Here is a 13,598-nt window from a genome sequence, read left to right as displayed (position 1 = left end):
ATGTGACCATTAATTTGATACTTTGAATGATAGTGCTAATCAAAAATTAGACTTTATTAGCCTATAGGAAAAAACAACTTAGGCTTTTTTTCATTACCAGGGTATATAAAACATATTTTATATTATTCCTGCTTTTTATAACAATGCACTCTACACTTGAAAGTCCAGGTGAGTCACAGTTGTGCTGAGCTCATCAGAATACTAGGCATGCTGAAGTGCTTAACAGGACTGCCTGGTAACTCAGACTTGCTAGGCCCTGGAACATAAACCGACACCAGCGTGCTTAGTCATTTCTCATGCATGCACAGCCAAACTGAAGTGCAACCTCAAGGCCTTGGAATACATCTCATTGAATGGCAGCCTAGGTCTAGAATCGTAAATCACACATGCTGTCCTGTGTTGAATTGCAACCTAAGAGCATGGAACATATCACTTAGAATGCATTGTGCTCTCAGGCATGCTTACAACAAAGAGTGACTGATGCTGGCCTGCATGCTTGGTGGCTTCTGGGTCATTGAATTGAAAACGTTGTCATGCATTAAGTATGTCTTCTCTCCAAAGCCTTGCTGAAGTGGAAAAAGGAATCCCTAGAGGATAATAGGTGTAACTGCCTGTTGTCTGAATAAAAACGCTTCTTCGTATATGAAGTCATTGACTGCAGGAACCATTATGCATAATTCCACTGGAACAAAGGACACATTTTCAGGTAGGCTCCAACTTTGACAGAGTATGTAATAAATCTTTTTTGCATAATTAATAAAAACCTTTGCAACATAATACATAATAAGATACCTCTACAAAAATGCATAAAATGACCCCTTTCTTTTCAATGAGGTCACATATAACTCATTTATAAAGATATTTGCATTACTAAACATAATTAATGTAAAATTTCGAAACAATGCAAACATTAATAAGCAGTAAGAACATTAAAGTGCATGGTGTCGATTTGTAAAAATTTAATTTTGAGACAGGCACTAATTACTATGCTTAGAAACCTTGACTGAGCCGGTTAGGGTAGGTATAAGTGCGGTCAAGGTGAAGCTAAAGGTGCAATTTATTCCTCTATTGGGGATTACACCAGATTGTTTTTTTGGCACGGCTGCCGGCAGTTGCGAGAATATAAGTACTGATGTGATAGCTTCTCAAGTAGTTCCTGTCTCGCCGTCGGCAGCTAAATCCTTACTCCCGGTCTTCTTTTCAAATCTCTGTAGGAATTTATTCATGGCACAGTTCAAACTGATAACGGTTTAAAACAAGCGAGCACTGCCACCCTACATGAGCTTATGCCCCGGATTCTCCACATACTGCTCAGAAGCTCACACTCAAAAATGTCTTATTTCATTTCTTTTCAAAGAAATCAGCAAAAATCCTACACTCCCCCTACTTCCATCTATCAAAGTGAAGCACGTCTGAGCAGTTGTAAAGTCAGAGTTATAATGTATTGGAGCCTTATCAAAATGGGTGGTTTGATTTTCTTTCCATCTCTATCTGATGCCAACACTTCCAATACCATCTACACTAGTAAGGCTAAATATGCATTGTGGGGAGTTGCGTTTTATTCAATCATGCTGGGTCCCATCGGGAGTACCAGACTACTGCCTCGTCCACAAATAGCTATTTTGTCTCAGTGTCCAGGACAGTCTACTCCCTCTTTACTACAACCCTCTTGCTCAGAATAAATTGCTTGGAGAGGATTGAGGCTCCTACTACCTTGGACTCAACTAAGGTCCAAAATTGATTCTGATTTGTCCTTCATTGCATCAGAAACTGGTATCTTTACTGCAGATGAGTTTTCAGAAAGAACATTATACAATCTTGTGTAACTACATCATTTCTGTGCTTTGATAAGAAGTTAGGGTTTTTTACACCGTGTGAGTAGGTTGAATATATTTCAGATTACTGCCATCACTGATGCATAAGGATGCTCCTCAAAAACCTCTATCTCAACTTTCAAAATAATTAAGGTCGCCTGGGCCACAACAATACCCTAAACATCCCCTAGAGAGTTGATAAAATCCTATCTACTCTCCTGTCAAAAGTAGAGTCCTTGAAAGTAGCCATTTAGTTGTACCTAATTTAAAAAACAGAACGTTGCTGGTCTTCCAACATCAAGTCCCCTAGTTCTAATCCCCCAACATACATGGTTGTGCAGCAGACTCAGAGTAGGACTCCTTCTACTCTTATTAGAATTGCCTCTCTGTTTTCTCTGTGGCATTTTATGTTGCACACTATCTGCTTTCGGTCAATGAATGACACTCTGCTGCTGTAGAAGAAGTATCTAAATGTGCAGAGCTCTTTTCTAGGAGCATGAGCCTTTCACCTTCTGGCAAGGCAAACGGTTTTCTCTCCCAGCCATTCCATGCAAACTACAGCGCCTTTGGAAATAGCCATAATTATTTGATTTACTTCATGTGCAATACCTGCATTATTGGATGACGCTTCCTCCATCTTTGAAGAGGGGTTCTTGAAAGATACCGGAAGCAGGTTATACAACTGTTACCCTACAGGAAGGCCATTGCTTGTCTGGTCCAACACATCATTCTCTCCATTTGTCTTGAGTCAGTCAGCTTAACTAAGACATCTCTGGGTTTCTCGGTGGAATCTACAGAACAGTGTTCCACTTTATGTGCCCTTGTTATTTCAGTGGCAAAGTTTAACTCCTTTTGAAGCTCTCTGTTAAATATCTTAGCACTCCTTTAGGTTGGGAACCCAAATATTATCTCTTCTTCAACTCGGTTGGACATAGGAGATTTTTAGAATTTATTAATATTGAAATTTGCAATACTTTGAAATAAAATGGAACCCAACGTAAGAGCCTGGATAAACGTTTAAGATTTATTTTATTTACGTTTTTATGAGTATTTCTGTGAAATGTATTTCTATTGTGGTGACAGAGTGAGAAGCATTGTGAAGTTAATAGAAGCTGGCCAATAAAATGTTTTGAAATAAAAGAATGCAATATATTAATCTAGAAAATGTACAGGAGAGCTCTAAAAGTTACCAGGCAGCTCGGCATCAATTAAGGGCTGGGTGTGTGGGAATTTTCATAAGACAGTGTAGTCATTAAAGTCAGCAGGGACAGTCGTTTATTGCTGTTTACTGCCCTCTACTCTCCATCTGAAACTAGTGACATTTTTCCTTCCTCAGTATTTGTGTGTGAAAATCCCAAGTCAACATTCGACCCAGTAAATGAAAACGTGACTACGGCACGCGCATTTGAGGGACAGACCTGTCCTATAAGGGACTGAGATGAACAGGAGGAGAATGTCGTAAGGAGCAAGCATCAGTGCACAGAGTGGCATCGGTGTGATTCAGAGCGGCCCCCTGATTAGCCATGGCTTCCATGAAGTTAGGAAGAGCCCCTTTCAGGTAGTATAGCCGCAGGATTGTAAGATAGATGCAAGAACATAGCAGGTGGGTCAAAGCAGTATTCTCACAGGGCGCTTTCTCTTTTCCAGCATGAAGACCTGCGCGAGGACATTTCTAATCTGGGCCTCCTTTTTTGCAGCATTATCACGTGAACAGCAGACCAGTAAGTTCTCCGATTATCCGCTGTATTTTAGTAATTACGGTCTTACTAAATACATAGAATTATGTTGTTGTGCTATTTTACGGTAAAATATCTGCATGTTTCCTTTCAAAGCAAGTTAAACGTCTTTGAAAAGTATACATCAACGGAATTAGATGAAAGATGTACATTTCTACAAAACATGAGTGCTATATGGTTCATATACAGAAATTAGGAGTTGCATATACAGAAATTAGGAGTTGCAACTTTTGTTCATTTTGCTTTTCAAGAAGAACTTTCTGTTCATCTTCAAAGGTAATTATATACCCATGTGGGCGGTGAGGTTGGCGGTGAGGTTTGCCACAGAAATGTAATAACTTACAATGAAAGATCATGTGACTGGGTTAACAGGCGGCTATCTGTCCTAAAATTATCAAGTGCGCACTGACTCAACTATCCCTGATCATAGAACTGTACTTCATCAATAAACAAGGAGCCTTAGTGGCAGACAAGAATATTTGAGCTTACAGGTTTAGCAGCATAATTTCTGCAGCTTAGCTTTTATATTAGCCAGAATTTAATGTATGCACATTATTTATTTTTTACTATTTGCAGTTTAAATTGCAATATGTACATTTTTTATCTTCTCCATAGACCTCTGTGATGGGTGTCTAACGCAAGCCTGTCTTCAGCCAGCCACGGTCTGGTCATGTGCAGGGTGGGAACTGCTGGTGCTGCCACTCTATTTGATTAATCCAACTCCACAGGCAATTCATATTCAGTAGTTTTCTCCCCATTAAACTCTTTGAACTCTCTTTCTAAGTTATGGCTTGTAGCAGCCATTCATGAACTGAGTCTGGGCTGGTGAAATTTGTCCTGCCTTTCTCGCCTACCATGCCCATTTCAGGCACCAGCCTGGCCCAATGCTGTGCAGATGAAACTTTAATCTACTGTTAGAGCATTTCACTATATGTCTTCAACAGATGTTCAGCTCTAATGCCAGGGAACCCCTCAGGTTAGCTGTTGCACTGTACACTTTCCGTCATCATCATATAAACCTGAGAACAGTCAATCGATTGGATGGTAAATGACTTGAAGTGGGCTTCAGATAGGTCAGTTGGGCCGAGCATCTGCTGTATGGATCCCTGTGCAGCCTACTGGTCCCCGGCTAAAATCTCAGGAGATAGACTCAGTCTTCCGTACTTTGAACTTCAGTAAATTGAGAACAGTTCAATTTCACTGCGAAATAGAGTGCTTTAGCGGTTAGCTGAAAATTGCTTGTGCTTATTACTATGTAAGATTTGTCTAAGTGAGGGATTGTATCAACAGATCTGAGATAGCAACAAGTGAGATACGTGCACTATAAAAAAAGCTATAGCTAAATAAAAACAAATATGAAATCGACTTTGAGAAGATGATAAAGCATGAGAAGAGACCCGTTTTGTGTGGAACAAAACAGAATCTAGATAAAAATGTAACAATGACTCAAGTGTTCAGACCTCCTGCATACCTGGAGCAGGAATCCGTATAGGAGCAGCTCACTGATGCAGGGGCCAGTTTAAAATAATGTACAGTAGTTAGCTGAGTCATTCCCAGGGATATGTTTGAACTATGAACATAATCCTTTCAGTTATTTTGTTATCTATACATAATATAATATTATACTAATAATAATGTTATGAACGTCCCACTGTTCAGAATCGTTTTGCCTACAACATATGTTTGTGGTATTGTTATAGGCAGCTTTCTGTTTCAAATAACATGAAACTTTAACATTAAGAAAGTAGGCTTTGGGTCAGCCCTTTGCTCATAAATGAACAGCTTTCATGTCTATTTCCGTTCCCTGCTCCCTATTCGATGGCATGCCTCCCTACTCTTTTGTAAGTCCAGGCTCAGGAGTATTTGTTTTCCATGGTTTCTGATTGGATGAGTTTTATCCTTCCACTGCTTCCAGTGCTGACATGAGTGGACATTTTTTTATCTGCTTTCACCCTATGGGAGTGCATCGCTTAACTGCCTCTAACCTAACTTCCCTCTTTGTCCACCCATGCCCTATTTATGTGATTATCTCACAACAAAGGTGTATCCTTTGCAGCGGTGGGATGTGCAGGTATTTAATTTTCGCTCTGATTGTCCCTTGAAATCCCCCCTTTCACAGCCCTACTGCCCCACCGCTGTTACCTGCATGGACCACAGCTGATCCTTTGTATATATATGTATATATATATATATATATATATATATATTTCGACAAGATTTCCCCCTCTCAAGGCAGAAAAGGTTGGAGTCGCATTCAAATCAAAATCCAGCACAGCGCTGCGGTTAAATTTCTTTCGTGATTTTATTGATCCATGGGGTCAAAAAACAAAAAACCAACGCGTTTCGACAGCGTCCGCTGTCTTGCTCACGGTTAGTTGTGTGTCAAACTCACATTGTTTTTGAAACATTTGCAAATGCTGTAGGCACCGCCCACTTAGGGAATTCACAACAAGCATTATGGGATTTGTAGTCTTATTCAAACTTAACACAATTAATGCATTTCAAGGTTAAATGAAATACCAGTCCATTTCAATTATTCGCAATTATCAATTTCTGACATCATTGATAAGGTGTATGTTATTTACAGTGCCTTTACAATTTAACCAAAATAACCAAAATGAAACAACCAAAAGTCCCGCCCTCTAGTGGGCATACCTCCTATTGTGGGCATTGTGGGATTTGTAGTTTTTAGCGTGTTTGCTCCATTAGAGACTGAAACCTTATATTTGACATTTCCATAATGCATTTCCAGGTTAAATGAAATACCAGTCCATTTCAATTATTCGCAATTATCAATTTCTTACATCATTGATAAGGTGTATGTTATTTACAGTGCCTTTACAATTTAACCAAAATAACCAAAACGAAACAACCAAAAGTCCCGCCCTCTAGTGGGCATACCCCCTATTGTGGGCATTGTGGGATTTGTAGTTTTTTGCGTGTTTGCTCCATTAGAAACTGTTACCTTATATTTGACATTTCCATCATGTTATGATTATACAAGGTGCTACTATTATCACTTTTTTATTTTCATTATGGTTGTTATGTGTTGGTAAAAAATACTGCCCTCCAGTGGGCTGATTCCTGATTGGCTTGGATTGTGTTATGTGAGTTACTGTACCAAAAGGAGTGAAGGGAGGTGAAGTGCAGGGATAAATTATAAGACAAATGGTTAAAATTATTTGGATAAGGGTGAGAAGGAGGAGCATGTTATGACATAGAAGTTACTACTTTTCAGTCCGTTACAAGTGAATATAAAGTTCCTCCGACTGGTTGAGGCCCAGGGGGGTCATTGTTCTGAAAGAAAGGATATGTCTGGATTCTTTGCGTCTCAAAAGTTTTTCCATATGGCCGCCCCTGTCCGACAAAGCCATTGTTTCCAGACCCCAGAAGCGCAATTGCTTCCAGTCGCCATTGTGTTGCGCCTCCATGTGCTTGGCAACAGCGTTGCTTCTGTCCTTGTGGATTGTTGCCCGCACATGTTCCAGAATTCTTTTTTTTAATTCACAAATGGTACTGCCAATGTATCTCATCTTGCAAGGGCACTCGATCATATAAATTGTGTACTTACTATTGCAGGTTATGCATTCTTGAATTTTCCAAACTTTTTTGTTTGGCATTGTGAGTTCCGTGGTAGGTTTTGCGATCTCGCATACCTTACAATTGTAGCACTTGATGAAGCCCCGCGTTTGTAACCAATTTGTTTTTTTCTTTGAGGCTTGGAAATGACTATGGACCAACTGGTCCTGTAGATTTTTGGCCCTCCTATATGTGATTACTGGGTGGTTGCCCATTTTGTGACCAATTGTTTGGTCAAGTTGGAGTATTTTCCAGTTCTTTCTCAATATATGGTTTATTTGCTTAGCTTCCAAGCTGTAATCCAAGATTAGCCTGATAGGCTCTTCCACAGTATTTACCAGTTTTTGTTTCTTTTTTAAGCATTCCGTTCTTTGTGTTTGATTGGCTCTTTCCCAACATCTTTGTACTATTTTTTTGTTGTATTTTCTTTTTTGAAAGCGGTTTATGCATTTTGAGCTTTGATCCTGCCATTCTATATTCTCACTACAGATTCTTCTGAGTCTGAGGAATTCTCCGTATGGGATGCTTGAGATTAGTGATTGCTGGTGGAAGCTGGTTGCTTCCAGTGTGGCATTGGTTGCTGTGTTTTTGCGATGGAGTGTAGTTTGTATCCGGTTGTTGTTAATGTACACTTCTGTGTCCAGGAAGACAGCTCGGTTGTGGTTTATAGTATGGGTGAATTTTATGCAAGAAGTGCTGTTATTGAGGATGGTAAAGTATTCCGTGAACTTCTCTTCCCCCCCATCCCATACGATGAACAGGTCGTCAATAAACCTTTTCCAAGTAATTATGTGCTTGGTGAATCTCTCATGTTTTTCATGCCAGGCTGTCTTCTCCTCCCACCAACCCATGGCAGTGCAGGCATAATTGGGACTAAAAGAGAAGCCCATTGCGGCTCCGTTCTTTTGTCGGTACAATTTGTCCCCAAACAGGAAGATATTGTTGGTTAACACACTTCTTATCATTGTTAAGAGCATTTCATTGTGCTTCTGGTAGTGGATGTTCCGTTCTTTGAGAAAGTGGTCACATGCCTGTAGCCCTAAGTTGTTATCAATGTTGGTATACAGGGCAATCACATCCATGGTAATCATGATGTAGTGAGGTTGCCAAGTCAATTGTTCCAAAACTCCCAAAAAGTCTGTCGTGTCCTGGATGTAAGAGCGCAGCATTTTAACTTGCGGACTCAAGTAAAAGTCAATAAAGTTCGACCAGGGTTCCAACAAGGACCCATTAGCTGACACAATAGGCCTCCCTGGCGGTTTAGTGGCATCTTTATGTATCTTCGGCAGAAAATACAGAGTTGATGTTCTTGGGAAATCCACTGTCAGATATTTTCTTTCATCGGCATCCAGCAGGCCCTCATTCTCCCATTGAATTAAGTGTTTGTCCAAGTCCCTTTTTATTTGGTCTTGTGGGTTCACATGGAGACTTTCATAGTATGTGGAATTGTTCAATTGTCCCATAGCTTCTTCCACATACAAGCTTTTATTCCAAAGGACTATATTTCCCCCTTTGTCCGCTGCTTTTATTTCGAACGATTGATCATTTTTTAGGGAGATTAGGGCCTCTCTTTCTTGTTTGGATAGGTTATCTTTTCCGAACACCTTAGGTAGTTTGTACAAGTCGTGGATGATAGCCTCTTGAAAAATATCAATCTTGTTGCCAGGTGGTAGTTGGGGATAGAATTTGGATTTAGGTTTCATGTTGCTTGTTCCAGCTCCCAGTTGGGTAATGGCGTTATCCAGACTGATTTCCTGACCTTCTTCCGCATTAAGATTTAACACAGTCATGTATGCCTCCGCTTGTCTCACTTGCAAATTTGAGGTAGGTTTTATTTGTATCTTTGGTATTTTGGGTTTGTTTTTTCGCTCCTCGAAAAACTTTGCCAATTTGATTTTGCGGATATAAAGGTACAGGTCAATCCGTGTTTGTGCCATATCCATCCGTTGTGTAGGGCAATAGTTGATTCCTTTCTTGAGCAATGATGTTTCTGCTGCTGTAATGGGTCTTCCCGAAAGATTGACTATTTGTAAATCCTCATTTATTTCCCCTTCTTTTGTTTCATTAGTCTTGTTTCTGTGCCCAATTTTTCGGCTGTGCTTCCTCCTGCGGCTTCTTCTTGTTGTTGGTTTACAAATTTGGGTCTGGGTTGCCATGCTCTTCCTCTTCCCCTTGCTCTGCCACGTTGATTTCTTTGCGCCCCATGGTTTTGTTCCCACTGCCTTTGTGATAGAACTAGGCGCATATCTCCTAAAAAAACCCTCTGTTGTGGGTCAAGGTTTGAATCGTCCTCGCTGAGGTCCAGTGATGTCAAGGATGTTAAACTTGATGAGGAGCTTGCAACATTGGTTTTTGGGGGTTTGAAGGGATCGTATTTTCGTGCAAACGTAAAGATGCGTCCTTGCGCATAATCGTTTGCATCTCTTTCGAATTTTGTTTGCTTTCTTATCCTCACCTCCTCCTCATGTTTTTCTATTTGTTTCGATAGATCCTCCTTGAACTTGGTCATTTCAGGATTAAGCTTAAGACTATCAAGTTCCTTTTCCACTATTCGTAGTTGGTCTTTGATTTTTTCGAGAGCGATGTCTATGTGTTTGACAAGAATTTTTATTAGTCCCAGAGAAGAGTTGAGAGTATGTTCCCCCCATTCTTGTAGCAGGTCATTAGAAACATCCGCTTGGCTTCATTTGGTTATTTCATTTTGGTTATTTTGGTTAAATTGTAAAGGCACTGTAAATAACATAGACCTTATCAATGATGTCAGAAATTGATAAATGCGAATAATTGAAATGGACTGGTATTTCATTTAACCTTGAAATGCATTAATTGTGTTAAGTTTGAATAAGACTACAAATCCCATAATGCTTGTTGTGAATTCCCTAAGTGGGCGGTGCCTACAGCATTTGCAAATGTTTCAAAAACAATGTGAGTTTGACACACAACTAACCGTGAGCAAGACAGCGGACGCTGTCGAAACGCGTTGGTTTTTTGTTTTTTGACCCCATGGATCAATAAAATCACGAAAGAAATTTAACCGCAGCGCTGTGCTGGATTTTGATTTGAATGCGACTCCAACCTTTTCTGCCTTGAGAGGGGGAAATCTTGTCGAAATACAAAGCAGTTGGGCTCAACTGCAGGAGTGACGCGACCACGACTGTAGCGCCATCTGGGAAAGGAGGGAGCCACAAGGAGGTGATACGTTTTTCCCTGGGTGCTCGCCGGCAACGCGACCTGAATGGTGACAGAAGTTTTCCCGAACGATCAGCGGACGGAAGGGAGTGATCGCTTGCCTGCTGCGGGGGGAGACCCCAAGGTAAGAGTGAGTAATCACTAGTACGCCTGCAGAAAGTTAAGGGACATATGCCAGAAACGCTTTGAACTGTATACATGCAACAGCATAAACCGGCTTTAGTGGTACAAACGTCATTTTGGAAAAGCAACAGAACGGTTTTGATCAACGCACTCACAAGTCTATCAGGACTCTGCGAACAAAATAACCGACACTATTTGACTTTTCAAAATAACGTGAAATTCAAATCCAGCCAACAATAACGCTGACATACGGAAAATTAAAATCCAAAAGAGGGGGTCTCAAAACCCAAGAGGTACAAATGGATAAGCGGGATGCAAGGAGGAAGGAACAAATAGCGGCAATGTTTGAAAAAAGAGACATGAGTAAGCCAACAGAAAGCAATAAAGAACAAACTACAACCAAAAATGACACAAAGGATAAACTTAGACACTGGGAGAGACTTAATAAGAAGGAAATAAATAAATCATGGGAATTGATTTCCTTACAACAATACTTGGAGGTGGAGAGGGTCCCTCGGGGACTACGTATCCTTCTTTTGCCCAGCCAAGCGGATGTTTCTAATGACCTGCTACAAGAATGGGGGGAACATACTCTCAACTCTTCTCTGGGACTAATAAAAATTCTTGTCAAACACATAGACATCGCTCTCGAAAAAATCAAAGACCAACTACGAATAGTGGAAAAGGAACTTGATAGTCTTAAGCTTAATCCTGAAATGACCAAGTTCAAGGAGGATCTATCGAAACAAATAGAAAAACATGAGGAGGAGGTGAGGATAAGAAAGCAAACAAAATTCGAAAGAGATGCAAACGATTATGCGCAAGGACGCATCTTTACGTTTGCACGAAAATACGATCCCTTCAAACCCCCAAAAACCAATGTTGCAAGCTCCTCATCAAGTTTAACATCCTTGACATCACTGGACCTCAGCGAGGACGATTCAAACCTTGACCCACAACAGAGGGTTTTTTTAGGAGATATGCGCCTAGTTCTATCACAAAGGCAGTGGGAACAAAACCATGGGGCGCAAAGAAATCAACGTGGCAGAGCAAGGGGAAGAGGAAGAGCATGGCAACCCAGACCCAAATTTGTAAACCAACAACAAGAAGAAGCCGCAGGAGGAAGCACAGCCGAAAAATTGGGCACAGAAACAAGACTAATGAAACAAAAGAAGGGGAAATAAATGAGGATTTACAAATAGTCAATCTTTCGGGAAGACCCATTACAGCAGCAGAAACATCATTGCTCAAGAAAGGAATCAACTATTGCCCTACACAACGGATGGATATGGCACAAACACGGATTGACCTGTACCTTTATATCCGCAAAATCAAATTGGCAAAGTTTTTCGAGGAGCGAAAAAACAAACCCAAAATACCAAAGATACAAATAAAACCTACCTCAAATTTGCAAGTGAGACAAGCGGAGGCATACATGACTGTGTTAAATCTTAATGCGGAAGAAGGTCAGGAAATCAGTCTGGATAACGCCATTACCCAACTGGGAGCTGGAACAAGCAACATGAAACCTAAATCCAAATTCTATCCCCAACTACCACCTGGCAACAAGATTGATATTTTTCAAGAGGCTATCATCCACGACTTGTACAAACTACCTAAGGTGTTCGGAAAAGATAACCTATCCAAACAAGAAAGAGAGGCCCTAATCTCCCTAAAAAATGATCAATCGTTCGAAATAAAAGCAGCGGACAAAGGGGGAAATATAGTCCTTTGGAATAAAAGCTTGTATGTGGAAGAAGCTATGGGACAATTGAACAATTCCACATACTATGAAAGTCTCCATGTGAACCCACAAGACCAAATAAAAAGGGACTTGGACAAACACTTAATTCAATGGGAGAATGAGGGCCTGCTGGATGCCGATGAAAGAAAATATCTGACAGTGGATTTCCCAAGAACATCAACTCTGTATTTTCTGCCGAAGATACATAAAGATGCCACTAAACCGCCAGGGAGGCCTATTGTGTCAGCTAATGGGTCCTTGTTGGAACCCTGGTCGAACTTTATTGACTTTTACTTGAGTCCGCAAGTTAAAATGCTGCGCTCTTACATCCAGGACACGACGGACTTTTTGGGAGTTTTGGAACAATTGACTTGGCAACCTCACTACATCATGATTACCATGGATGTGATTGCCCTGTATACCAACATTGATAACAACTTAGGGCTACAGGCATGTGACCACTTTCTCAAAGAACGGAACATCCACTACCAGAAGCACAATGAAATGCTCTTAACAATGATAAGAAGTGTGTTAACCAACAATATCTTCCTGTTTGGGGACAAATTGTACCGACAAAAGAACGGAGCCGCAATGGGCTTCTCTTTTAGTCCCAATTATGCCTGCACTGCCATGGGTTGGTGGGAGGAGAAGACAGCCTGGCATGAAAAACATGAGAGATTCACCAAGCACATAATTACTTGGAAAAGGTTTATTGACGACCTGTTCATCGTATGGGATGGGGGGGAAGAGAAGTTCACGGAATACTTTACCATCCTCAATAACAGCACTTCTTGCATAAAATTCACCCATACTATAAACCACAACCGAGCTGTCTTCCTGGACACAGAAGTGTACATTAACAACAACCGGATACAAACTACACTCCATCGCAAAAACACAGCAACCAATGCCACACTGGAAGCAACCAGCTTCCACCAGCAATCACTAATCTCAAGCATCCCATACGGAGAATTCCTCAGACTCAGAAGAATCTGTAGTGAGAATATAGAATGGCAGGATCAAAGCTCAAAATGCATAAACCGCTTTCAAAAAAGAAAATACAACAAAAAAATAGTACAAAGATGTTGGGAAAGAGCCAATCAAACACAAAGAACGGAATGCTTAAAAAAGAAACAAAAACTGGTAAATACTGTGGAAGAGCCTATCAGGCTAATCTTGGATTACAGCTTGGAAGCTAAGCAAATAAACCATATATTGAGAAAGAACTGGAAAATACTCCAACTTGACCAAACAATTGGTCACAAAATGGGCAACCACCCAGTAATCACATATAGGAGGGCCAAAAATCTACAGGACCAGTTGGTCCATAGTCATTTCCAAGCCTCAAAGAAAAAAACAAATTGGTTACAAACGCGGGGCTTCATCAAGTGCTACAATTGTAAGGTATGCGAG

The 13,598-nt window shown here is 40.6% G+C and overlaps 1 protein-coding gene across 1 annotated transcript in view; it reads left to right on the top strand.

Annotated features, from left to right (window-relative positions):
* Window positions 1–3,337: 3,337 nt before the first annotated feature.
* The window catches only part of LOC147751387 (podocan-like), a 151,227-nt gene continuing 140,966 nt past the window's right edge, over window positions 3,338–13,598 (top strand). The window contains exons 1-2 of the mRNA XM_086938379.1: window positions 3,338–3,372; window positions 3,462–3,535. Coding sequence (XP_086794505.1) covers window positions 3,338–3,372; window positions 3,462–3,535 — 109 coding nt within the window. The remainder of the gene's footprint in view (window positions 3,373–3,461; window positions 3,536–13,598) is intronic.

Source organism: Lissotriton vulgaris, chromosome 1_1, assembly GCF_964263255.1.
Source record: "Lissotriton vulgaris chromosome 1_1, aLisVul1.2, whole genome shotgun sequence".
Classification (NCBI taxonomy): Eukaryota; Metazoa; Chordata; class Amphibia; order Caudata; family Salamandridae; genus Lissotriton; species Lissotriton vulgaris.
The sequence above is the reverse complement of the archived record's forward strand: the minus strand, read 5'-3'. Positions and strand labels throughout refer to the sequence as shown.